Source organism: Nansenia antarctica (assembly GCF_963989245.1).
Source record: "Nansenia antarctica genome assembly, chromosome: 10".
Taxonomy (NCBI): domain Eukaryota; kingdom Metazoa; phylum Chordata; class Actinopteri; order Argentiniformes; family Microstomatidae; genus Nansenia; species Nansenia antarctica.
The window spans coordinates 5,045,748-5,069,705 of record NC_137680.1 but is presented as its reverse complement, the minus strand read 5'-3'; the positions used below and the strand labels follow the sequence as shown (position 1 = coordinate 5,069,705).

The window sequence follows — 23,958 nt, the reverse complement described above, 5'->3', positions numbered from 1 at the left end:
TTCCTTCTATCAGTGGCCCCCGGCCCGAGCTAGAGTACTCTTCCTGCAACGAATGGTGGACTGCTGATTCACATGCTTAGTATTCAAATGTATTGATTGTAAGTCGCTTTGGAATAAGGCGTCTGCTAAATGCCAAAAATGTAAATGTAAATGTAAGACGATCACAGCCGTGCTGATATTCAGTATAACAGCACGACCTCCAGTGTGATATTGCTTTTATACAACTGTTGTGGTGAATTACCTGAGGTAATGTTTCTGAGGAGAAAGTCCTGAGGTAATGTACAGCAAAAGAGAGAGAACAAGAGATATTCAGTATAACAGCACGACCTCTCGTGTGATATTGCTTTTATACAACAGTTCTACAGCGCGATTTATTAGTTAGGGCGGCTACACACTAGACGACATGCAATTGTTGCAATGCACGACAGCTAAATCGGGGTTAAAATCGTCTAGTGTGTAGCCGCCTTTAACGGTAATAAGCGACAACAGATTATGACTTGTTTGTTTATTTAATCATAAAAATAAACAAAAAATAGTTCCGCAACTGAACTTCAAATGGATGTTGGATGTTGCCTAGTAACCTGAACAGTCTAATTAACGGTCGTTTAGTAGAACATCTGTGCGGCGGAGTGATACATATAGTTAAAAGTCCCAGTGCTGTTATACTGTATATCAGCACTCATGGAATGCCTCTTGTCCAATCAAATTACTTGGTCGGAACTAACTGTTGTATAACCTGTGTTAACATTAACAACAAGTTATTCTGTTGACAGGGATGTCGTGGGACTTCCATGTGCCTGTGTGCGTGGGTGATCTGGTTAAGACAGGCGCCGTTAACCAGTATGTGGTTCAGGATGTCGTCTCCTCGAAACAACTGCCATCCCACCTCAGCAGTAAGTAGTACAACATGGTCACCCTTGTTATGCTGTCGTTGGTATGGTCCAATTCCTTTTGTGAATATGGAGACAAAAGTAACTAATAAACATGGCCTGGTGGCAGGATCTTGTTTTCAGATGCACAGCAGCCTTTAGTTGTGTTGTTGCTCATCTCTTTGGCACTCATTTTCTTTTCCCTCTGCACAGGTTTCAAGGCAGCACTCAGGAGCCGGGGTCCTTTGTGTATTCTGGAGCACTTTGACACCGGTTACAGTGTGTTGCAGTGAGTAAAGACTACCGTATTTTCCGCACTATAAGGCGCACCGGATTATAAGGCGCACCTTCAATGAATGGCCTATTTTAGAACTGTTTTCATATACAGGACGCACCGGATTATAAGGCGCATAGAATAGAAGATACTGCAGTCAAACGTTTGACTGGGGTTGCGTTACGCCCAAGATCCACCTACTGCGTTGCGTCACCTCTCCATCGGTGTTGTGTCAACTTCCCGTTGTCCATGCTCCACCTGAGCGTTGTCAACGTCAAAAATATATATTTTCCCACCTCAAGTATCAGCCGTTCGTCATCCATTTTTGCAACAAGCGTCAAGGACCTGCTGTGATTCACAGCTGACTCGCGTGAATAGCAATTCGCAATAGCTGCGACCACGAGATATAGAGTAGTTAGCTACAAGCATTTTCAATCTGCTATTATCTCTATTAGTGGATTAACCGCTGTGGTGATTTAACAGCTGATAAAAATACATCAAGTAGACTACAAACAGAGCAAAACAAGAAAACAACACCAGAAAACAACCAATAGGCTATACAATTATAACCAACAACCAATATGTGACAGCTCCTGGTGAAATGTGCAACGTAATTTTTCAGTTTTTACACATGCTTAAACTGATTTTAACAGATTGTAAGCTTTCAAATGATGTGTCATACATGATGTGTCATACATTCAAATCAGAGAAAGATTGAACACGACAGGCGTATTTGAATATTGGTTCACCTCAAACACTGAATGGGAGAAAAGTGACTCTGAACGCAGCCACAGCTACGAACGCTGCTAACAAAACACATCGCTACGAAGGTCTAACCTGTATTTTAATAACATGACAACATACTGGGAGAACATCGACATGCTAAAAACACATAACTACACATAACATGGGAAATAAAGGTGATTTAAGTGACTTTGAACCTGGCATGGTTGTTGGTGCCAGTCGGGCTGTTGCGTGATATTATAGTGTCAATATGGACCAAAATCTCTGAGGAATGTTTCCAGCACCTTGTTGAATCTATGCCATGAAGAATTAAGGCAGTTCTGAAGGCAAAAGAGGGGGTCCAACCCCAAGGTGTGCCTAATGAAGTGGCCAGTGAGTGTATGTGTATGCAAATAACACATTTGACTACTATTGATTTGATAATGATGTATCCTTAATTTTCAAATGTATTCATTAAACAATATTTTGTAATTATTTAAAAACATAGGGGTAATCAGTGATTACCCTAACCGTAACCCTTTTAGATTAAGATTGGCCACAAAAGGGATGAATATCTAGGAATATTTACAAAAAATGTTTGTAACTACAGTCCCTCCCCAATGGAAGCAATCTTATTTGCTAGCCTTTGGATAGTATCCTATATTCAAATTGAGAAATCTATCATTAGTGTCATGCTGAAGTTCGTATTGCGATGTGCTGGTCTTAAAACTTCAAACCTAAAATATACGATCGCATCGAACTACATGAAAATAACCGGCATTAAGAAGAAGCGAATATGCGCATGTTCACGTGAATGGCACTAGTGACAGGAGACCTACAACACTATGGCTGCGTTCGTAAACTCGCTCTGGAATATGATCAGCACTCATGGAATGCCTTTTGTCCAATCAAATTACTTCTCTCTATGACGTTGAACGCAGTGTGCGCTCTGGCGCTCTGAGCGAATTTACGAACTATGACGATAACGAACTACGAGAGACTGAAACAGCGAGAATGAGGCGCGGCATCGCTTTGCGCGCTATTTTTTTTTTACTATTCAGATCGGAAGGAGGAATTAATGTTTGCAGATATTAATACATATTGATTTGTTTTTTTGTTTTGACTTGTCCATCGGACAACTGCAGGAGGAAGTCCACTTGTCCAAACATAAAATTTACTTGTCCCGGACAAGCGGACAAGCCTTAATGTCGAGCCCTGATGTAATGTATGAAGTCGGCTTTGTATTTAATGATGTCGAATGTTAACACACTGCATACTGCACTTCTCCCAGGCATTGCAGTGACTTGGGCTTTAAAGAGGACACTGTGGAGTTGCTCATACAAGGTCAGTGTTTAGTGGTGTTGAAATTAAGGCGCTGGAATTAATTGTTGTCTGTCTAGGGACATGAGATGGAGTTCCCTATATTTATCAGCATCTGAATTCAATCTCTCACAGCCATACATATGATTTGTGCCATGGCTGTTTTTTAAGCAATATTAATTTAGCCCAATGTAAGATATAAAGATTTCCAACATTAGATAAACAGTGCTTGTTCTACCGTCTTACTCACTCCTTCCCGTTATCCTCTCCCATCCCACAGTGGTCAGTGGATTGTCTGTCTCCCTGCCCGCCCATCTCCTCTCCAACACGCTCTCTACTGCAGATCGCAAGGAGCAGCTCAATGCTGTCAAAATGAGTGTCTTCCTGCTATGCAAACTCACCGAGTCCCTGGAAAGTGCCTCATACAGGCAGTGTATTATCACGGCACCCAGTAAGGTATGTCTGCTTGCTAATGCGTCATTTATCAATAGTTAGCTCAACACGCATCATACACCTGCAAGACGCTTGCGTGCACCAACACACACACGCGCACTATGCTTGTATTCTGGGTATTTGTGGTCTTATGAATCTCTGTTGTATCTGTATGTATATGAATGCCCAGTGATGATATCATGGCAAGTATGAGCCAGTCAGGCTAAGAGATTGTGTGCTCCAGCCTCCTGATTGGTGGGTAATCTTGGCAGTGCAGTGGAGACTGTCTGCTCTGCTGTAAGGGCCCATCTACAGTTAACTAGCGGTCTCCCTCACACTCTGCCCTTCCCAGAGAAATGGGACACGGCAGGAGGAAGGCTGCTGACAGTGTGTGTGTGTGTGTGTGTGTGTGTGTGTGTGTGTGTGTGTGTGTGTCAGTTGGCAAGGAGACACAACTCTTCGTTGAGGGCCTTTGAGGGCTATGAGTATTTTCTTTGGTAATCTGAGGGCATTCTAGAATAAATTACCACCATTTATTATTATACCATAGAAATTCCATAGCTTCTGTTGACTGTACAGTAGAACATAGACTGTAGAAAGATTAATTAAATAATAGTTAGCTTGGCCAATGGTCTTCCTCATACTCTGCCATTCCCAGTGTCTTTGAGGGCTATGATGAGTACTTCTTTGGTAATCTGAGAGCATTTAAGAAAAAACGGATAAGATTGAGTTCTTTAATGTCGTCACACGATCCTTTTTTAATCCCTGCCCCGGTGTGGTCCCTCAGAGTGCTAAGAAGGGCAAGGCATGCGGAGAGCCGCTGCTGCAGTGGGACTCTGAGAGGGAGACGGTGCTGCAGACCCTCAACCAGCTCTTCCAGCTGGACATCCGCTCCCTCTGGAGCCTCTCCCTAGTGGAGGAGGAGTTCATCAGGTACAGAACAGGGCAGACTTATGTGTACTGCTTACAGCTGATTGGGTCTCTGTGTAATGTATAATCTCCCCCACATGTCCACATTAAGAGTGGTCTTGGAATGGCACCAATCCGATTAAATGTCTTGTGTTTTCAGCTGTGTGACATGCTGCTGCTACAAGCTCCTGGAGAACCCCACCATCAGCCACGTGAAGAACAAGCCCACCCGTGATGGTGTTATCCACCTGCTGGGTGTGCTAGTCAAGAAGTATAACCATCTCCTAGGTTGGTCTCTCTCTCTCTCTCTAACACACACACACCTGTACACAGTCAACATCTTGTGTGCATGAATCAGTTCACATTAATGGTCTGTATAGATGCAAGACGCTTGCGTGCACCAACACACACACACACACACACTGTGCTTGTATTCTGGGTATTTGTGGTCTTATGAATCTCTGTATGTATATGAATGCCCAGTGATGATATCATGGCAAGTATGAGCCAGTCAGGCTAAGAGATTGTGTGCTCCAGCCTCCTGATTGGTGGGTAATCTTGGCAGTGCAGTGGAGACTGTCTGCTCTGCTGTAAGGGCCCATCTACAGTTAACTAGCGGTCTCCCTCACACTCTGCCCTTCCCAGAGAAATGGGACACAGCAGGAGGAAGGCTGCTGACAGTGTGTGTGTGTGTGTGTGTGTGTGTCAGTTGGCAAGGAGACACAACTCTTCGTTGAGGGCCTTTGAGGGCTATGACTATTTTCTTTGGTAATCTGAGGGCATTCTAGAATAAATTACACCATTTATTATTATACCATAATAGGTTGGTTGGTCTCTCTCTCTCTCTCTCTCTCTCTCTCTAACACACACACACACACACACCTGTACACAGTCAACATCTTGTGTGCATGAATCAGTTCCCATTAGGGATGATCCGATACTGATAACGGATATCGCCGCGATATTGGTCCTGAATGCTGGATCGCGGATCGCACCAGAAAAAAAAGGCTCCGATCCGCGTGCCCGATCTGGCGTGTCACTCAAGTGACGACAACAGTAGTAGCATGACCAGGGCTCGATAGTGCGACTGTTTTGGTCGCATTTGAGAGTGAATATATTTCTGTGCGACTTGGAAATACATTCAATCGCACCAGTGCGACTACTGCTGAACTACTGTCATGCGCAGTCAAACTTCTGTGTATAAGCGATGAGGGAATGAAAACTGAACAGAAACGCGTGTCGCAGAAATGCTTCACGCGAGTCCTATATGCGCTTAAAATGCGCACAATGGGTATATAGGATACAGCTCTCATAGTTCGTAGCGCTGTGTGCTTCCGGTTTCATTACAAAGAGGTTAACCCTATATGTGCCTGACGTCTAACAACATTCAAATGACTCTAACTTCATATTTTTTCGGATTTCAATGTATGACGCATCATTTGAAAGCTTATGATCCGTAGTTCCAATCCACAACACGTCACATTTGTTGCTTTAATAAAGGCTGGCAGTCTTTAATTTAACTGTTGTTGGTGTGGACTATATACTGGGGAGGTATTTGTTATTATTCAGGGGTCAAAAAATGTATACAAATATCGGATCGGTATCGCAGATACCTGAAGCCCAGGTATCGGTATCGGTAGTGAAAAAGTAGGATCGGGACATCCCTAGTTCCCATTAATGGTCTGTATAGATGAGAATGAAAACCTTTCATGGTGTACAGTCATCAGGCTCAAGGATCCCTCCCTGGTACACTTTTGTCATGACTCTGAAGTGTCATCTCCCCCTCTCTCGCCCCCCCAGGAGCCAGTGTGAAGGTGATCCAGATGCTACAGCACTTTGAACAGCTGTCGTCAGTGTGTGCCCATGCTGTGTCTGTGTGGAGCACAGAGTATGGAATCAAGGCCGTCGTAGGAGAGGTCATGAGGTCAGTAAGGGCTGCTTCTGGCTCTACAGTGAGAACATATTGGAACATGGTCATCAGTGTTTTGTCCCTTGGGCTGACCCCACTAACGTGTCTCTCCTCACAGGGAGATCGGTCAGAAGTCGAGCGAGGAGCTGGCCAGAGAGGGGTCAGGGGTCAAAGCCTTCTCCAGCTTCTTGTCTGAGCTAGGCACCCTGGTGCCTGAAACCATGATCCCCAACATCAGTGTGTTACTCACACACCTGGAGGGAGAGGTAAGGACCGTCTTACACACACACACACATACCCACACACACACACACACATACACGCACACATAATACATGCATGAGAGGACTGTGCATTAATCGATCTCTCTCTTCCAGAGCCACAATCTGCGTGTGGCAGTGTGTGAGGTTCTGGGTGAGGTCCTGGTGCGGGTCCTGAGCGGAGACGGGCTGGACGACTCTGGCAAAGCTACTCGGGACCGCTTCCTGGACACGATCCAAGAACACCTGCACGACGCACACTCGCACGTCAGGTCACGTGTGCTACAGGTCTACACGCGCATCGTCAATAGCAAGGTGTGTGTTTGTACTATTCAGTCAGTAGTACATCTCCTCCCTGCAGATTGCATCGAGCTCTGTGACTGATGTCGTGTGTTTGTTTGCTCCGGCAGGCTCTGCCCCTGTGCAGGTGGAGTGAGGTGATGGGCCTGGCCGTGGGACGACTGATGGACAAATCCATAAACGTGGTCAAGAGTGCCATCCAGCTGCTGGCTGCCTTCATCGCTCATAACCCCTACAGCTGCAAGGTACACATGCATCAACGCGCGTCCTACAGCTTCAAGGCGTCTGCACACACACACACGCACACACACACACACACACACACACACACACACTGTACTTGTATTTGTGGCTTTATGAATCTCTGGTATATTGTGACTATAATATACATTCCACACAACCCCCCACTGATGTGTATGATTGCCCAGTGATGATATCATGGCAAGTATGAGCCAGTCAGGCTAAGAGATTGTGTGCTCCAGCCTCCTGATTGGTGGGTAATCTTGGCAGTGCAGTGGAGACTGTCTGCTCTGCTGTAAGGGCCCATCTACAGTTAACTAGCGGTCTCCCTCACACTCTGCCCTTCCCAGAGAAATGGGACACGGCAGGAGGAAGGCTGCTGACAGTGTGTCAGTGTGTGTGTGTGTGTGTGTGTGTCAGTGTGTCAGTGTGTGTGTCAGTTGGCAAGGAGACACACAACTCTTCGTTGAGGGCCTTTGAGGGCTATGAGTATTTTCTTTGGTAATCTGAGGGCATTCTAGAATAAATTACACCATTCCTTATTATACCACAGAAATTCCATAAGCTGTTGGCCGTTCAGTCGACCATGGGCTGTAGAAACATGCTGGGATTAGAGGGTGAAAAGCTAAGTGTTTTGCTGTTGCAGTTGAGCAGTGCTGACCTGAAAACCGCCTTGGAGAAGGAGACCGCCAAACTGCAAGAGATGAAAGAGAAAGTGAAGGAGAAGGAACCAGGTAAATGCACACCCTTTACTCCTGTGAAATATTTATCTTTTCAAAACCGTCGGCCATTCCGTCCCTGCTCTTGGGAGTGAGTTTTCTCTTGCCCTGTCTTTGACCTCTTGCCCAGTGATGATACCAAGGCGAATGCGAACTGACTGAAGAAAAGAGTTGGGCTCTCCCTTGCCTTGCCCTGTTTGGCCGATAATCTTGGCAGTGTAGCGGAGGTTTGCTGCTCTGCTGTAAGGGTCGGCCTACAGTGATCTAGCTCCACTCATCGTAGTCTTCCTGTAAAGAAACACAGGGGATGGTACTGAGAGGATGCTGACAGTGTGGCTGACGTGTGTGTGTGTGTGTGTGTGTGTGTGTGTGTGTGTGGCAGGCAGGCAGGGAGTCACCCACCTCTCTTCAATATTCAGTCGGTCATGAGCGACTTCTTTCAATCTGAGGGCAATTTAACTACGGCACTTGCCAAATCGAACAGCATTGTTTCTCTGGCGTTTAAGTGGTGCCAATCACAGCTCCTTCTTTTTTACCCTGTAAAAAGCGAATCTGTCATTCATTCTGCGCCTGTCATTTGACTGATTACCTCCAATTGTCCTCCTCTACCACACTGTGCAATGATTAGTCTGCCTCATGCCGGGAAGGGGATCTTTATAAATGTTTCAACAGCTCTTTAACATTTGACTGCCAGTCAATAAGTGATTGCCTCGTCGTCACCCTCTTTTTAGTGGCAGTGATCAGAGCCTCTGAGCTGTGGACCGCCATGGAGCCTGAGCTGCTCCTCACCGCCAGAGCAGAGCTGGAGCCCACCAGTGAGGGAGAGGAGGAGGAGGAGGAGAAGGAAGGAGAGGCGGAGGAGGAAGGGGACGACAGGGCCACAGCTGTGCAGATAGCACAGTTCCTCCGCGTCAACAAATACAAGTGAGAGGGGCGCATAGGTGGCGTAGCGGGTTATGCGTTGACCATGTAACCGCAGGGTCCCCGGTTCGATTCCGGCCGGGGACATATCCTGCATGTCATCCCTCCTCTCTCTCTCATCCTTCCTGTCTAAATCTCTACTGTCTCTGTCACAATAAAAATGAATATATGAGTGGGACTGCCCCACTCAGAAAAAATGACTTACAAATACAGGTGAGGTAAACCAGAGTACACATGGGGTTTGTTCCATCAACGTCACTAAAGGACAATCCGGGCTTATTTTTTTTATAAATCTCGTGAGACTTATCATCAATATGTTTCCTTTTTTTTCACCCCTCATCCTAAAAATGACACAACCATTCTACATTTGAATCATGGCATACCCAGAGAGCTCAAAACTAATCGAATGGATCATTCTCGTCAGAATTTAGAGAACCAGATAATTTTCCCTGGTTTGGAAAAATGTGTCCGGGTCCGTCTATTATTCTTAAATGGAATGATCCATTCACTTGCTGTTGTCGCTCTCTGCTATGCCAAACCAATGGCATGTTTTCTCTTGCCCTGTCTTTGACCTCTTGCCCAGTGATGATACCAAGGCGAATGCGAACTGACTGAAGAAGAGAGTTGGGCTCTCCCTTGCCCTGTCTGTTTGGCCGATAATCTTGGCAGTGTAGCGGAGGTTTGCTGCTCTGCTGTAAGGGTCGGCCTACAGTGATCTAGCTCCACTCATCGTAGTGTTCCTCTAAAGAAACACAGGGGATGGTACTGGGAGGATGCTGACAGTGTGGCTGACGTGTGTGTGTGTGTGTGTGTGTGTGTGTGTGTGTGTGGGGCAGGCAGGCAGGGAGTCACCCACCTCTTCAGTATTCAGTCGGTCATGAGCGACTTCTTTCAATCTGAGGGCAATTTAACTACTTTTTTTATAAATCTCGTGAGACTTATCATCAATATGTTTGGGATCTTCCTTTCTTTTTTTTTTTTCTCATCCTAAAAATGACACAACCATTCTCAGTGTTTCCTCCAGGATTTTTCACATTAGTGGCGGAGCGGTTATCTTTTCGCGTGCACGCGCATAAAACGCGCACTGGCGCTCAAAACAAAGACGTGGTTTCACCAAAAACTAGTATAGAGGGTGGCAACAATTATAATTTCTTAAATAGCGGTTAAGTCATTAAAGCCGAGCAGGTGATTTTATATACAGTAGAAGGTGATCAAATACCAATATATCCTACAGCTGCAGCGGAACATGCGGAACGCGCATTACACACACACACACACATGACAGTACACGCACAAAACCGGCTAACGTTACTCATTAACTGTTTACACAAGTAAAATCACAGTGTGACAGTCAGATGGAGCATTCGGTAAACAACAACAGCAAGGTAATGCTATCAGCTGAGTTAAAGAAAACCAACTTTTACCTTTGACACCAACATGAGCCGTGTTTACCCGTACCTCCGCCGTTCTGTTCGTGGTGATTTTAGAAGCAATAGATTATTTTTGCCCCGCGCATATTGCTCGATAGTTCGATCTCCACACATGAGTCGGCGATGTTGTCATTTAGCCAGCTCTCAGAGAAGCACATCAGGCTGCACTCCCGTCTCCCGATACACTGAATGATGCATCACGAGTGCCTCCAACTCGTCACATTTGTTGGGTAAGGAGTTAACATTTCCCATTACGATTGATGGTAGAAACGGCTTGTATCTCCACCGCCTCCTCGATTTAGCTTTTAGCTTCGCTCCAGCTCTGCACCCCTGGTATTTCTTCCGTAGTTCCTTCGGTAATGAGTGTTTGAAACCCTCATGTTTTGCAGTCTCTCTTAGTGCAAAGAGGGCACTTCTGGTATAAACAACTCTGGCTGAGGTTGTAACATTAGACATTATACAACAAAAAACCGACAAACATTAAAAACAGAGCAGCGAGACCTGCTGCCGCTCAGAATGGCACAACGTGCTGACGTCAGCTACCACCGCATTTAATTGACCATGAACATCAGAGACAGACATTACGAATGTTCATTTAAAATACTCTACTTTATACTGAGCACTGGTATAAGAACATGAACCAGAGAACAGCAGTAAATGCAATAACCCACAGTCGTCGCTGATGATGTTGCATTTTCGATTAGGATACGGGATTAAAGGCACCGGCGACGGGAGAAGAGAGAAATCCAAATGTCCCGCTAAATTCGGACCAATCACAAAACTGTTTTGAAAGCGCGTCGCCTCGCGCCGCCTCGCGCCTCGCGCCTGTTGAGTCTCGATTGCAGTGCGAACACAAACGACGAGGTTAATTGCAACATTGTAACATATTGTAACTAACTACGCCCTAAATCGTAACGAAATGTTGGTCTGGAAGCGGCCTAAATCTAGCTTCAATCTGCTTTTTTTCTGTTCTCCGGTCATAATAACTCGCTGCCTTTCTGCGCAGCCTGAATCAAAGTGGACTGTCTGAATCAGTTAGTGGCGGAGGAAATTATTTCGTGGCGGCCCGCCACCAATAAATGCATATAGAGGAAACACTGATTCTACATTTGAACCATGGCAAGTATTCTCTTGCCCGTCTTTGACCTCTTGCCCAGTGATGATACCAAGGCGAATGCGAACTGACTGAAGATCCTAAAAATGACACAACCATTCTACATTTGAATCATGGTCATACCAGAGCTCAAAACAAATTGAATGGATCATTCTCGTCAAGAATTGAGAACCAGATAATTTGGCCCTGGTTTGGAAAAATGTGTCCTGGTCCAATCTATTATTCTTAAATGGAATGATCCATTCACTTGCTGTTGTCGCTCTCTGGTATGCCAAACCAATGGCATGTTTGTTTGTTTGTTTATTCTAATGTGGTTTGAATTGGATATGGTTTGGTTTTCAGGAATGCGGTGCGTCTTTGTGTGCGAGCCCGAAGCCTGTTCCCCGAGTCTGAGATCTTCTCCTCTCTGTCCACCCTCACCCATGAGACTCTAATGGAAACACTGGCCCTGCTCTTCAAAGGTGAAGACTACTCACCTACCTTTCACGCCATTCAACTCATCGTGACGTTAGAATTATAAGGTTCTATCTCCATTTTTGTCAAAATTTAGTTTTTTACATAATCTGATCCATTAGGTGTTTATTAATGCCTGTGTGGTGTTATTTTTAAAATTGACATTTTTGAGTTAGTAATTCATAAAATACAAAGGTTCCAACTCACAAAACATAATGGCATGTAAAAACTTTGACGCTCAATATCTCTGAACTACCCTAAACGGAGATAGAACCTTATCATTCTAAGCTCACGACATGCTCTTAACCAGGGTGACATTCAAACATGGAGACTAAAATGACCACATAGTCTTTAAAGTGAACACCACAGGGCTACAGTAGAAGAGGAAAGACTCGATCAATTCAAACCCAAATTGATTAGGACAAATCAATTAAGGAGATGGGGCCCACACAGTGCATTACTGTCTAGGTTGAGTGGGTGATGCATGCTCTCTGATTAGCTCTCTGATAAGGTGGCTAAAGCTACTTCAATCAGTCTCAAATTGGTCAGGGCAAATCCCATCAGTCTATGACTGTGTACATGATGTGTTTAAAGGGATGTGTAAAGTAAAAGTTTAGTAAAAGTTCATGAATTTATTAGTTTTATTAAAAAACAAAGATGAACCGGAAATTATTTTGTATGATAGTGGTCTGGTCTATTGCAAACTAAAACTGTTAAGTTAAAGGTGTCACTGATGTAAACGGTTACAGCTCGAAGTGGCGGTGAGGTCTGGAAAGATATTGACATGGTCTTTAAAAAGTCTTAGAAAGGTATTGAAATTAACCTCAAGATTCCTGTATATACCCTGTGGTTGCTAATGGCAACATGCCGTTACCTGCCCGTTACCAGTCATGCCGTTACCTGCCCATGCCGTTACCTGCCCATGCTCTGTTGCTCATGAGTTCTGTTGGTTCAAATTGGAAAGTGTTTCCAGTGGACAGCAATTTCTTTATATGATTTCAGTCGATTGTTTTTCCAACCGTACTCTTTTTAATTTTTTTCCCTTTCAAGGCCCTGACCAGGACACCTCTGAGCTAAGAGAAGACTTGCCCCCAACCCCTCAGAAGGAGGGAGAGATGGACGGGGTGGTGGTGAGCGAGCTGAAGAAGCAGGAGATGTTGGTGCAGTACCTGAGAGATATAGAGAGCTTCACCCTGCAAGTGGATAAAGCCATCGCTGTTATCAACTCCATGCTCTACTGCAAAACCACATCAGGTATATGTCTGCATTAGGTTTGGGTGGTTTCCAAATGTTTTATGCCGTTAAATCTACCCCAAATTTAACCACGGCTTACCGTGGGATTCCAATTCACATTCTAGGGCTATGACGGAGCCGCAAATGTCAAATTATGAATTTGTGACGGTAGCTGGTGGAGCAACGCCCTATCCCGAGCAGCGCTGAAAAATGCTTTTAAAAATCCATGCATGTAAGCTGGAACATTTGCTAGGAACATACATTTACATTTACATTTTTGGCATTTAGCAGACGCCTTATTCCAAAGCGACTTACAATCAATACATTTGAATACTAAGCATATGAATCAGCAGTCCACTATTCGTTGCAGGAAGAGTACTCTAGCTCGGGCCCGGGGCCACTGATAGAAGGAAAAACCTTCTCCCTATTATCGCCTTCTGCTAAAAATTTTTTTTTTTTTTAATTTATTTATTTTTTAATTTTTTTAATTACTGGAGAAACTGAGAAACAGTACAAGGGGGGCAGTAGAAGTTCTTAGGGACACAGTAAAGGGGAAAGCGGGTGTCTTTAGGAGACGTAGTGGTGAGGGTCAGAAGATGTCTCAGGAGGAGCAGTTAAGATGTAACCTGAAGAGATGGGTCTTCAGTCTACGACGGAAGATGGGTAGTGACTCTGCCGTTCTGACAGCCGTGGGGAGCTCATTCCACCAGCGGGGAGCCAGTGTTGTGAAGAGACGTGATCGGGCAGCCCGACTGCTGTGTAGAGGAGGTGGGGCCAGTCGGCCAGCCGAGGTGGAGGAACGGAGTGAGCGGGCAGGGGTTTGGGGCAACTTCTTGGGGGCAACTTCTGGCAACTTCTTTTGGGGCAACTTCTGGCAACTTCTGGAGACAAGCAAAACAGAACAATAAAATTAATGGGTGTTTTCACGATTTATCATTAGCTATAAGCAGGGGTGCACATAACTGGTGCGCCAGTGCGCATGCGTCGCCAAAATGCATGCTGCGCGGCAGATCAGCCGCATGAAGGCGCTGTTGCGCACCCAAAAAAAAAAAAAGGAAAAGTTGGTCACAAAAAATACATCCTCTACCATGGTTGAAATTGAGGACAGTGATAATTTACAGCAGTCAAGAGAGCAGTGATGATGACGATTAAGCTTGTAGCATAAATAAATGCTTAGGCTGTAACTTTTTGTTGAAAAGTTGATTTCAGTGTTTACAGAACAGAGCAGTGCTTAAAGAGATGTCCGTTTATTTCAGTGTGTTTAAAGAACAGACATTCAGTTAGTGCTTAAAGAGATGTCAGTTGATTTCATTGTGTTTAAAGGAGTCTGACAGACTTTCATGCTTAAAGAGCAGTCATTTGATTTTGCATTTGTTTATTTTGTTTTGCACACAATCATTTGTTCGTTCATCTTTATTTATGAATAAATGTCGTTTTGCTAATATAAGTTATCCATGTATCCCTTTTTCATCCATCCTGTGGGACGGGTCGTGACTCGCGAGCTCGGGGAGCACCAAGCAGCATCCCTAGGTGCTCCTCTGAGCACTGGCCCCAAAAAGTTATGTGCACCCCTGGCTATAAGTGTATTCAAAGTGTCTTATCTTGTCTCTCATATGACGCACTTGCTTACGTTGTGTATTAATCTCTCGTGTGTGTGTGTGTGTGTGTCAGTGGTCCAGGAGGCGGTGCAGTTTTGTGTGACGGTGTGTGAGTTCAGCGTAGCCAACTCTCTGACCGGGGTGAGGAAGATGCTTCCTCTTGTCTGGTCGACAGACGCCGCCATCAAAGACGCCGTGGTGCAAGCCTACCAACGCATCTACCTCAACCCTCAGGGAGACAATATAAGGTTAGCACTGTTACACACACACACACACACACACACATACATCCACACTCCCATAGATCTACAGTTAAAGGTCAATGACATTTCAATCGTCTGGAACTCTCCCGGTTTTGTCCTGTTGAATGTATCCCAAGCTGGCAAACGGAATCCGGTGATCTTCTTTTTTTTTATGGTTATTTTTTCTGAGTGGGGCAGTCCCACTCCTATTTTTATTTTATTTTATTGGATAGAGTTAATAAAGATAGTAAGGAGAAGAGGGTATGTGCCGGATTCCAACCCATGCCGACATGGGCATATGTGTGCACTTAAGACCGCGGTGCTAGACCACTGGACCACCCCAGGCCACCCGGCGATCTACCACTCCAACACCTAAGCCATTACACCAAGGGGTTTAATTTATCAGTGACCCAATGTTCTACTGTGAGCATGTTAATCTCCCACCTGCCAGCCCCTTACTGCTGATGGAGCCATTGGCTCCAGGTAAAAGATGCCATTAACGTTGAATTCATAATCAGACTACCCTGCCCCCAGTCCTTACCGTTAACGTCAACTTACTTTGAACTTAAAGGTAGCAGCAACTACTGCAAACCGACTCGGACCGAAACATGTTTTCTTTGTTTCTTTGTTGAGAAACGTTTTTCTCTTTCCCTCAGGGCCAAAGCCCACACGCTGGTGGACAGTCTGTCTGAGCTGATGGTGGACGCCTCTCTAGGGACCATCCAGTGTCTGGACGAGATAGTGAGTTACTCCTTTCTTTACTCTCTTAATGTAAATATCATCCACAAAACAGTTGTTTTGGCCATCATTGCTCCTTTGACTACCTAATATTAATCTGTAGAAATAACAGTAAATATTTTGATATATACCATGAAGACCATGTTTTTGTTGTAGTCGTTGTTCTTTGTCTTTTTAGTTTGTTAAGGTTTTGCGGGTGGGGGGGGCGTACATAGAAACATTAGGAGTATTAGTTTGTTAAGGTTTTGCGGGTGGGGGGGGGGCGTACATAGAGAAACATTAGGAGTATTAGTTTGTTAAGGTTTTGCGGGTGGGGGGGGCGTACATAGAGAAACATTAGGAGTATTAGTTTGTTAAGGTTTTGCGGGTGGGGGGGGCGTACATAGAGAAACATTAGGAGTATTAGTGTGTCTTGTTTGCAGCCTTTTTGTTATATACACAATCTCTTAAAACCTTTATTCTCTGTATGTTCGTTTACAAAAACATGTTGAAACAATTTCAGAAAATAATGTCTTGTGGAAAAACACCAATAAAAAATAAATTATATATACCGTAGTTATTTAATAGTAGTTGGGGGCCATGGGTCTATATGAGGCTAAGTTTGTGCAGATGTAGCCCAGAGTATCCTCTAATGATAGGGTGCCCGAGCCAGCAACCACCGGGGGCACCATGGCGACCAAATCAATATGGCCGCCCTTCGAAAAAGATTTTGGCTATAACGTTTGAACCAAATGAGCTTCAAATAAAAACGTGCTGTCTATTTTATGTTTCTTGGCCATTAGAAACACATTTGAATGCTTATATTTATAATTGGGTGTGTCTGGACCCCTAATTTGCATATTTCCAAGATGGCGGCTCCCTGAAAATGTGTTTCTTCAATATTGACCCATTTAGCACATTTTAACCCTTCTTCTGTTAATGTTACAATTGATCAGTTGAATGGTGGTTTAGGTCAGCGGTTCCCAACCTTTTAGGACTCACGGCCCACTTTCCAGATCTCTCCAGTATTCGCGGCCCACACAGCAGCGCCACGAGCGCTCAAAACAACGACGTAATTTGACCAAAAACTAGAGGGAGCGTGGCAAAAAAATAAAATAAATAGCGGTTAAACCATTAAAGCCGAGCGGCGATGTTTTATATAGCAGGTGATCAAATACCAAGATCGTAAATGCTGTATGCAGGGCTTAAAGTACTCCGGCACAGTGCCGGATTTCCGGCGCGGGAGAATTAAAAAAAAAGAAAACTGCAATTGCGGCATTGCGCCGACGTGGTGGCGGGGGCGCTGTTTCACAAATAACGTAGCTTTCGTGTTTGCTAGCGAAACAGCTGATAGTTGATGTTGACTGCTCAAGGAGAATACATATTTGAAAGTACAGAATGCCTGAGAGCCTTATATTGCATTATATTACATTAGATTTTGAGTGGCCATCTGGTGCCTGAATATAGTTTTTTCCTTTACATATATAATGACATTTCCACCATAAATTGATGGCGAAAGGGCACAAATTGGTGCATATAAATTCACCAGAATGCAAGAAATTAAGTGTTTGATGCTCGTTTAAGGACCCCCAGACAGCCCTGCTTCATGGGTCCCCCCCGATGTCAAACACCACTGGTACCACCTCCGCCTCATTTTGAGCCAGGAAAAACCCTGAGTAGTGACGGGAAGCCTTATGGGACGTGGTGCCAAGAAGGAGAATTTAAGTGATAGTGGCTTAATAAGTAATCAGTTTGTTCTTTTAAAGACATGTATATATTTTATTCTGTATTGTTATAGTGATAGTGGCTTAATAAGTGATGCAATCAGTTTGGCCTTTTAAAGACATCTATTTTTTATTTTATTTTATTAAGTATAAAACAGTATTATGAATGAATGAATGAATGGTCTTTATTGTCATTACAGTTTTTCCCAATTGCTAAAACACAAAAGCCAATTCTCTAAACCAAATGACCAGTTCTCTAAACACATTTAATAAAACTAGCTCCCATTTGCCAAAACCATAAACACATTTCACATGAAGACACAATTCACAAAACACAATCCTCCTTTTCTCATAAATCTAAACACATTTTGTCTTGCTAAAACACAAGTTGCAAAAAACTCTGCTCAAAATGTCAAATTCTCAAATTAAAGCTCATGTGATGCAAAATGCTTGCCACAGTCAGCAACATTTTTACACAATGAACACACCTGGCTTCATTCATTAAACATAACGACTCAAAATTTAAGACACTTGTTGCAAATGATTGTGGTGTGTGTGTGTGTGTGTGGTATAGTTCCATAAATAAATAAAAAAACATCACACCCTGAACATTGTTTTCAGTGAGTATTGTTGTGTGTAATGGATCCTCTGTAGTGTTTGCATTGAGTTGTGATACAGTACAGTATTGTACATGTTACGGTACATGTGGGAATACGGTAACATTTTTCAAACCTTTATTTACGTAAAACTCGATAGGACAACAGTGCAACAACTTCGCGGCTGAACTTTAGTAAAATTTCGGACATCATATGCCATTTAAAGGGGGGAAATAGATATCTAAAAATGCATGACTATCATGCAAAATCAGCCTTACTGTAATGTAAAATATGTAATGTTAGATATAACGTTAGACAGGGAGCGCAGATTTATTTTTATGCATGACTATCATACATGTGGGAAAACTAGGGTTAGGGTTAGGTGCTAGGGTTACAGTAAGGTTAGGGTTAGGATTAGGGGTAGGGTTTGAGTTTGAGTTTTGAAGAGGGAAGGTGTGGTTTTGCTTATGTAGCTTTAGAAAAGTGTGTTGTGTTTAGAGTTTTGGGAAAATGGAGGAAAGTTTTGTGAAATGTGTTTTAGCAATTGAGAAAAACTGTAATACAGTACAGGTACCATACAACGAAATTTAGGAGGGGGGGCTCCCCTGGTGCTTGGAAAAAGACTAAAAACACGAGGGCCAAGGGTAAAATAAAAAAGGGAAAAGAGCTGGTTTACATAAATAAAGGCTATGTACACTATCTACTATACTACTATACTATACAATAAAACACTGTGCTGTACTCTATGCTATGCTATAAATATCCTAACTTTTCCTATATCTGAACCTTATGTACACAAGGGTTGTCATATTGCACATTCATTTAAAGTATTAATGCATTTTAACATTGAGACATATTTTGTATTGACTATAAAATAGTATTAATGCATTTAAACATTGAGACAAGAAGCTGTCTTCTGTACCCGCTCTCCCAATATCTCAAACTGTGACCCCCCTCCCCAAGAAAAAGTTTCAGGCACAGGATTTTTTCCCACTTTAAGCCCTGTGTATGTGTTCAATATTTACGACCAAACATCCTTATGTGTGTGGGCAACTCCCGACTCCCGACTAGGGTTGCCAGATGGGCTCGGGTTTTTTTGGTGGAATTAGCGGTTTTAGACTGTGGTTAGGGTGGAAAATGTCGATCCCATCTGGCAACCCTGTTCGCGCGTCCGGGATGGAATGTAGCCAATCAAGAAGCGAGCTGACTTCTTCTTTTCGGATGGAAATATCGGCGCACACCACACACAATACGATCAAGGCTGTTCAATCCAAGATTTTTAAAATCTTTTTAAAATTAAAACGTTTTTGTAATAAAAAAACGCCAATAAAACCATATTTTTGCCCATGATTTGGCGGCCCACTTGCAGTACTCTCAGAAAATAGGCCCATAGGTTGGGAACCGCTGGTTTAGCTATTGCAGCAACGCTTAAAACACATAATGCTATGTATCTGTGTTTGTATGCTATGTGTCTGTATGCTGTATGCTCTGTATGTGAGTAGGAGGATATGGATGACATTCACAAGGCGGTAACAGATCATGTTGATTCCAATCTGAAAAGCTGGGCAGAATTCTGTACAAATGTTCAGCTTCTTAGTGGATTAGTTACGCAAGCTTCCGATGTGCGGCAGGTGTATGCCAAATGTTCTCATGTTGCCATATGCAGCAAAAAGGCAAGCATCTCATGACACAAGGTCACCAAGCCTGTTTCAGATACCATCCCACGGACAAATACATTGACATTTGCCAATCGACCTGACCCAAACCCCCCGCCCCCCCCCCAAAAAAATTATGGCGTTCACAAGCACAACACGACTTGTCACCCAACTATTCCTTTTCCTTCAATCCCGGCCCGATGCAGACATGGCAGATTTCTGCAGGTTTGAAAATCATGGGGAGCCACTCTTTTCATGGGAGCTTTTCCGCAGCGGCAGAAAGGCAGACATTCTAAATGCATGAATGCGGTAAAAACCTGCATAGCAGCAGCAAGGGATGCCACTGTAATTGTGCTCGATGGCGCAGTAATGGTCCAGCCAATTACTGCAAAAACATTCCAGGACTATGTAAACACCAGTATAGCTGGGTTTGTGTGGTCGTCGCACATGAGCCATGAATCTGTCGAGCGATTGGATATCGTGTTCGATACGTACCCAGAGGAGAACCTCAAAGCACAAACTCACCATAAGCCATGAATGTAATAGATCACGGCTCTACACTGTCCTGGCACCCCGCTGGTGGAACGGGCTTCCCACTGCCTATCTTCTGCCGTAGACTGAAGACCCTTCATCTCTTCAGGCTACACCTTAAGGCCCAATCCCGATTCCCTTTTCTACCCCTATGGCTCGTTTTCGTGTGTGTGGCAGGGAGTCACCCATCTCTCTTCAGTAATACTGTTGGCTATGAGAGCGTGCGTGCTTCCTTCCTTGGTCCTCCAGCACACGTTCCACTCAAGATTATTTCCGTGGCATTTGTGGGCCTCTCGTCCTGTCTGCCCTCCCCTGTCAGTCAGTGTCAGCGGGCGGAGAGTCAGACCCGTGACGTAGACTAACTCCGCCCTTACAAAGGGGACTCGTCCAAAGAGAGGGACTCTGTCCTAAAGGCAGGGCGGAACAAACCAATGTTCTTATACTTCTTCTACAGTTAGGCCCAATCCCGACCCAATCCCGATTCCCTTTTCTACCCCTATGGCTCGTTTTCGAGCGTGACTCGATTTCGAGCCAAGGCCTTCGAACAGAGCCACAAGCCGTCAGGGTTGAAATCTACCCCTATGAAATGGGACAACCCTTCAAGACTGATACGTCATCAGTATTATCGTAGAAAAGCATTGACACTCGCGACTCATTCACAACTTCACTTTTACGCATCAATCGATCAAACAAGTCATAAAATAAAAAAGAACAATGCTTAATTATCAGACCATGACAGAATAACAGCGCTCTAACCTGTATGAAACCTGTGCTCCTACCCTGCCAGTCTGCACTGATTTAGGACAACAGTGCAACGACTTCGCGGCTGAACTTAAGTTAAATTTACGGCGTCATATACTATCAATGGGAAACATGGAAAAATGCATGACTTACAGATTTAATTTTATGACGTTCCGAAATCCGAAGTGACAGGAACGCTGGAGAAACAGCCGCTGTCCACTGCATTAATTAACTACATGTCCTTGATGAGTCTCCCGCTCACTGCCCTCCATCAAAAATGGCACATCCATCGATAATATTACATAATAACAACTGCTCGGATTAGATTGCGAGGTGTTTTGGTATGTGCCGCAATACAACTATAGCGTCATATACCACCAAGGGGGGGGGGGGGGGAATTCGCGCCTATCATGCACATATCAGCCTGTGGATAGATAACTTGACATTAAATATGTCTACCATCATCCGCTGTCAAACACCACCATTTATTTCTAAATAAACATGATTGTACATCTCTGAAATGTTAATCGCGCACCGATGTATTTCTATGGGGAAGGCTGTGCTTGACGATTCCATTGGACTGACGCCGGGGCAGAGGAACAGGGTGACTGTCACCCTGTGACAAACGCGCAGATATGAGTGCTCCGGTGTCCTGCTTTGGTAATCTAATGGAAGTGATCAGGTAGGCTACCAGTCCTCTACTGCTAAACCCGAGCACGCTGGACTGTGGAACTTTCTATGTTAAGCATAGGCACACGCATAGGCACCTCGGCATAACAGCGATTTTTTGGGTTATGCTTGTTGTAAAGAAAAGGTCTATAATGCATTGAAATGACATTAGTACATTAGACATTAGTACATCAGACATGGAAATATGTCATATGCGCGACTGTCCACAAATCAGCCTGTAATGTTAGACACAGCACCTCGACATAAAAGCGTATTTTTTTATTTTTATGCTTGTTATAAAGAAAAGGTCTAATGCATTGTGATGACATTAAACTAAGATAATAAGATGGTTATCATAATTTTTCTAATCTTTATTAATAAGTAATTACAGAGAAAGTAAAATGAAATTTCCGCATTGAATAGAGCTACATAACATTTCTGTAGATGATTCGCAATGCATGCTGGAATCAAGGGGTATGGCTTCGAAGCTAGTCTGGTCCTGAAATCGCTCGAAACGAAGTCATGGCTAGCCCTCCGACTTACCCCTTCCCCTCTGTGAAATATGAATTGGGACACCCCTACCCTAAACGAGAACGCGCAAAACGAAGCCGTAGGGGTGAATTGGGATTGGCCCTAACTGTCCCTCCTGAGACTTCTCCATCCCCTCTACCCCCCTTGTACAGTTTCTGTATCTTAATTCTTCCTTCTATGACTGCCCCTGGCCCGAGCATAGATTACTTTTTCCTGTGATGACTGACTGATAGACGATTCACTTAGTTAGTCAAATGTATTTGTTGCAAGTCGCTTTGGATAAAAACGTCTGCTAAATACCCCAAAAATGTACTTTTAAATATATATTCTAATCCTGTCTGTGCCCCACTAGGTGCAGGATTTCTTTGGCAGTGGCAGCAGTCTGGAGTCCACGGTGGTGCAGGTCCTGTGGGAAAGGTTCACCGGGAAACGAGAGACCACAAGCCTGCACAGACGAGCTGCAGTAATTCTACTGGGCATGGCTGCACGGTATGACATGCACGCACGCACCGCACACACAATCATTTGTAGTGCAGTGTAGCGGAGATTTGCTGCTCTGCTGTAAGGGTCGGCCTGTAGTGATCTAGCTCCACCTGTCATAGTCTTCCTCTAAAGAAACACAGGAGATGGTACCTGGAGGATGCTGTGTGTGTGTGTGTGTGTGTGTGTGTGTGTGTGTGTGTGTGTGAGTGAGGTAGTCACCCATCTCTCTTCAGTAATACAGTTGGCTATGAGAGATTTCTTAATAATCTGAGGGCTACCCAGCTGTAATCAAAAACAAATGTACCTCAGTGCCGATCATAGGTAACCTTCTAATGCTGTTGCATGTTATTGACATGAGGTGATCTAATCCTAGACCTCCACATTGACAGCCTCTTCAACCCCCCCCCCCCACCCCAACCCTCCTGGGCTCTGACTGCTCCTCACTGTGGGTAGAAGTCACGACCAAGAGGAGTCTGGGCTGGCTGCCAGGGTTTTTTAAACGAATGTTTCATGTTTGCCTGGTTTGTCAGACGGCTCCTTCAAAAGACTGCCGATCGCTGGAGGGAAGTGTGAGTGACAGAGCGGGAAAGTAGAGGAGGACTATCTAGCAGCCCACCCACACTGTATCTGCACCATGCAGCCTGTCTCTTCCACAGCCCCAGTATTCATAACCAGTTTAATCCTCTCAGCGCCTCTTCGAACTTCTCCACTAACCCAGCCTCCCACATACATTATCTTGCAGATAAGGTCGGCGGCACTGGGGAAGGCTGCGCACAGGAGAAGATAAATTGATCTGGAGGGCAATCCTAACTGCTCAAATAATGTGTGTGTGCGGTGTATTGGTTGTGTGTACCAGACATGCACTCTCACACACATTCCCATGTGTAAAAATAATGATTATTCTGACCTTTGTTAACAGGACAGAGAGGGAGGTGGTCCTCAGTAATCTGGACACTCTGTGCTCGGTCGCTCTCGGGGAGAAAGTGACCGAAGACTTCTTATTCGCCAGAGACTCCGTCATCACCATCTGCAATATCACGGACCATGTCAGGGTAAGAACAGACACACACACACGCACCTATACGGTCTTGTAACATGAGAACATGTGCCAGGTTAGAAATATGCACCCAGTGTGCCACACACTAATATCTTTGAGTATACGGCATGGACTTATTCTGGTTCTCTCCTCGCAGCTGGGTTCAAAATCAAAAGGATTTCAGGCCCCGTTCAGACTACCCCAGGATCACCAACTCTTCTCCTGCCTCACCCAGGCCATTGCGAAAGGTAAACAACACCTCAAGAGTTGGAAAATCAAGGGGCGCTTAGGTGGCGTAGCGGGTTAAGCGTTGACCGTGTAACCGCAGG

General features: G+C 44.4%; 1 protein-coding gene across 1 annotated transcript in view; it reads left to right on the top strand.

Annotated features, from left to right (window-relative positions):
- Nucleotides 1-775: 775 nt before the first annotated feature.
- Nucleotides 776-23,958, top strand: part of ncapd2 (non-SMC condensin I complex, subunit D2) — a gene marked incomplete at its 5' end in the record, with an annotated part of 45,372 nt that continues 22,189 nt past the window's right edge. Inside the window, 19 exons of the mRNA XM_080539991.1 lie at nt 776-893; nt 1,083-1,158; nt 3,158-3,210; nt 3,467-3,642; nt 4,406-4,551; nt 4,688-4,815; nt 6,328-6,451; nt 6,555-6,702; nt 6,814-7,011; nt 7,107-7,241; nt 7,883-7,970; nt 8,687-8,879; nt 11,763-11,881; nt 12,924-13,127; nt 14,778-14,952; nt 15,603-15,687; nt 22,463-22,599; nt 23,513-23,645; nt 23,796-23,877. Of these exons, the coding sequence (XP_080396117.1) occupies nt 776-893; nt 1,083-1,158; nt 3,158-3,210; nt 3,467-3,642; nt 4,406-4,551; nt 4,688-4,815; nt 6,328-6,451; nt 6,555-6,702; nt 6,814-7,011; nt 7,107-7,241; nt 7,883-7,970; nt 8,687-8,879; nt 11,763-11,881; nt 12,924-13,127; nt 14,778-14,952; nt 15,603-15,687; nt 22,463-22,599; nt 23,513-23,645; nt 23,796-23,877 (2,518 nt within the window). The remainder of the gene's footprint in view (nt 894-1,082; nt 1,159-3,157; nt 3,211-3,466; nt 3,643-4,405; nt 4,552-4,687; nt 4,816-6,327; nt 6,452-6,554; nt 6,703-6,813; nt 7,012-7,106; nt 7,242-7,882; nt 7,971-8,686; nt 8,880-11,762; nt 11,882-12,923; nt 13,128-14,777; nt 14,953-15,602; nt 15,688-22,462; nt 22,600-23,512; nt 23,646-23,795; nt 23,878-23,958) is intronic.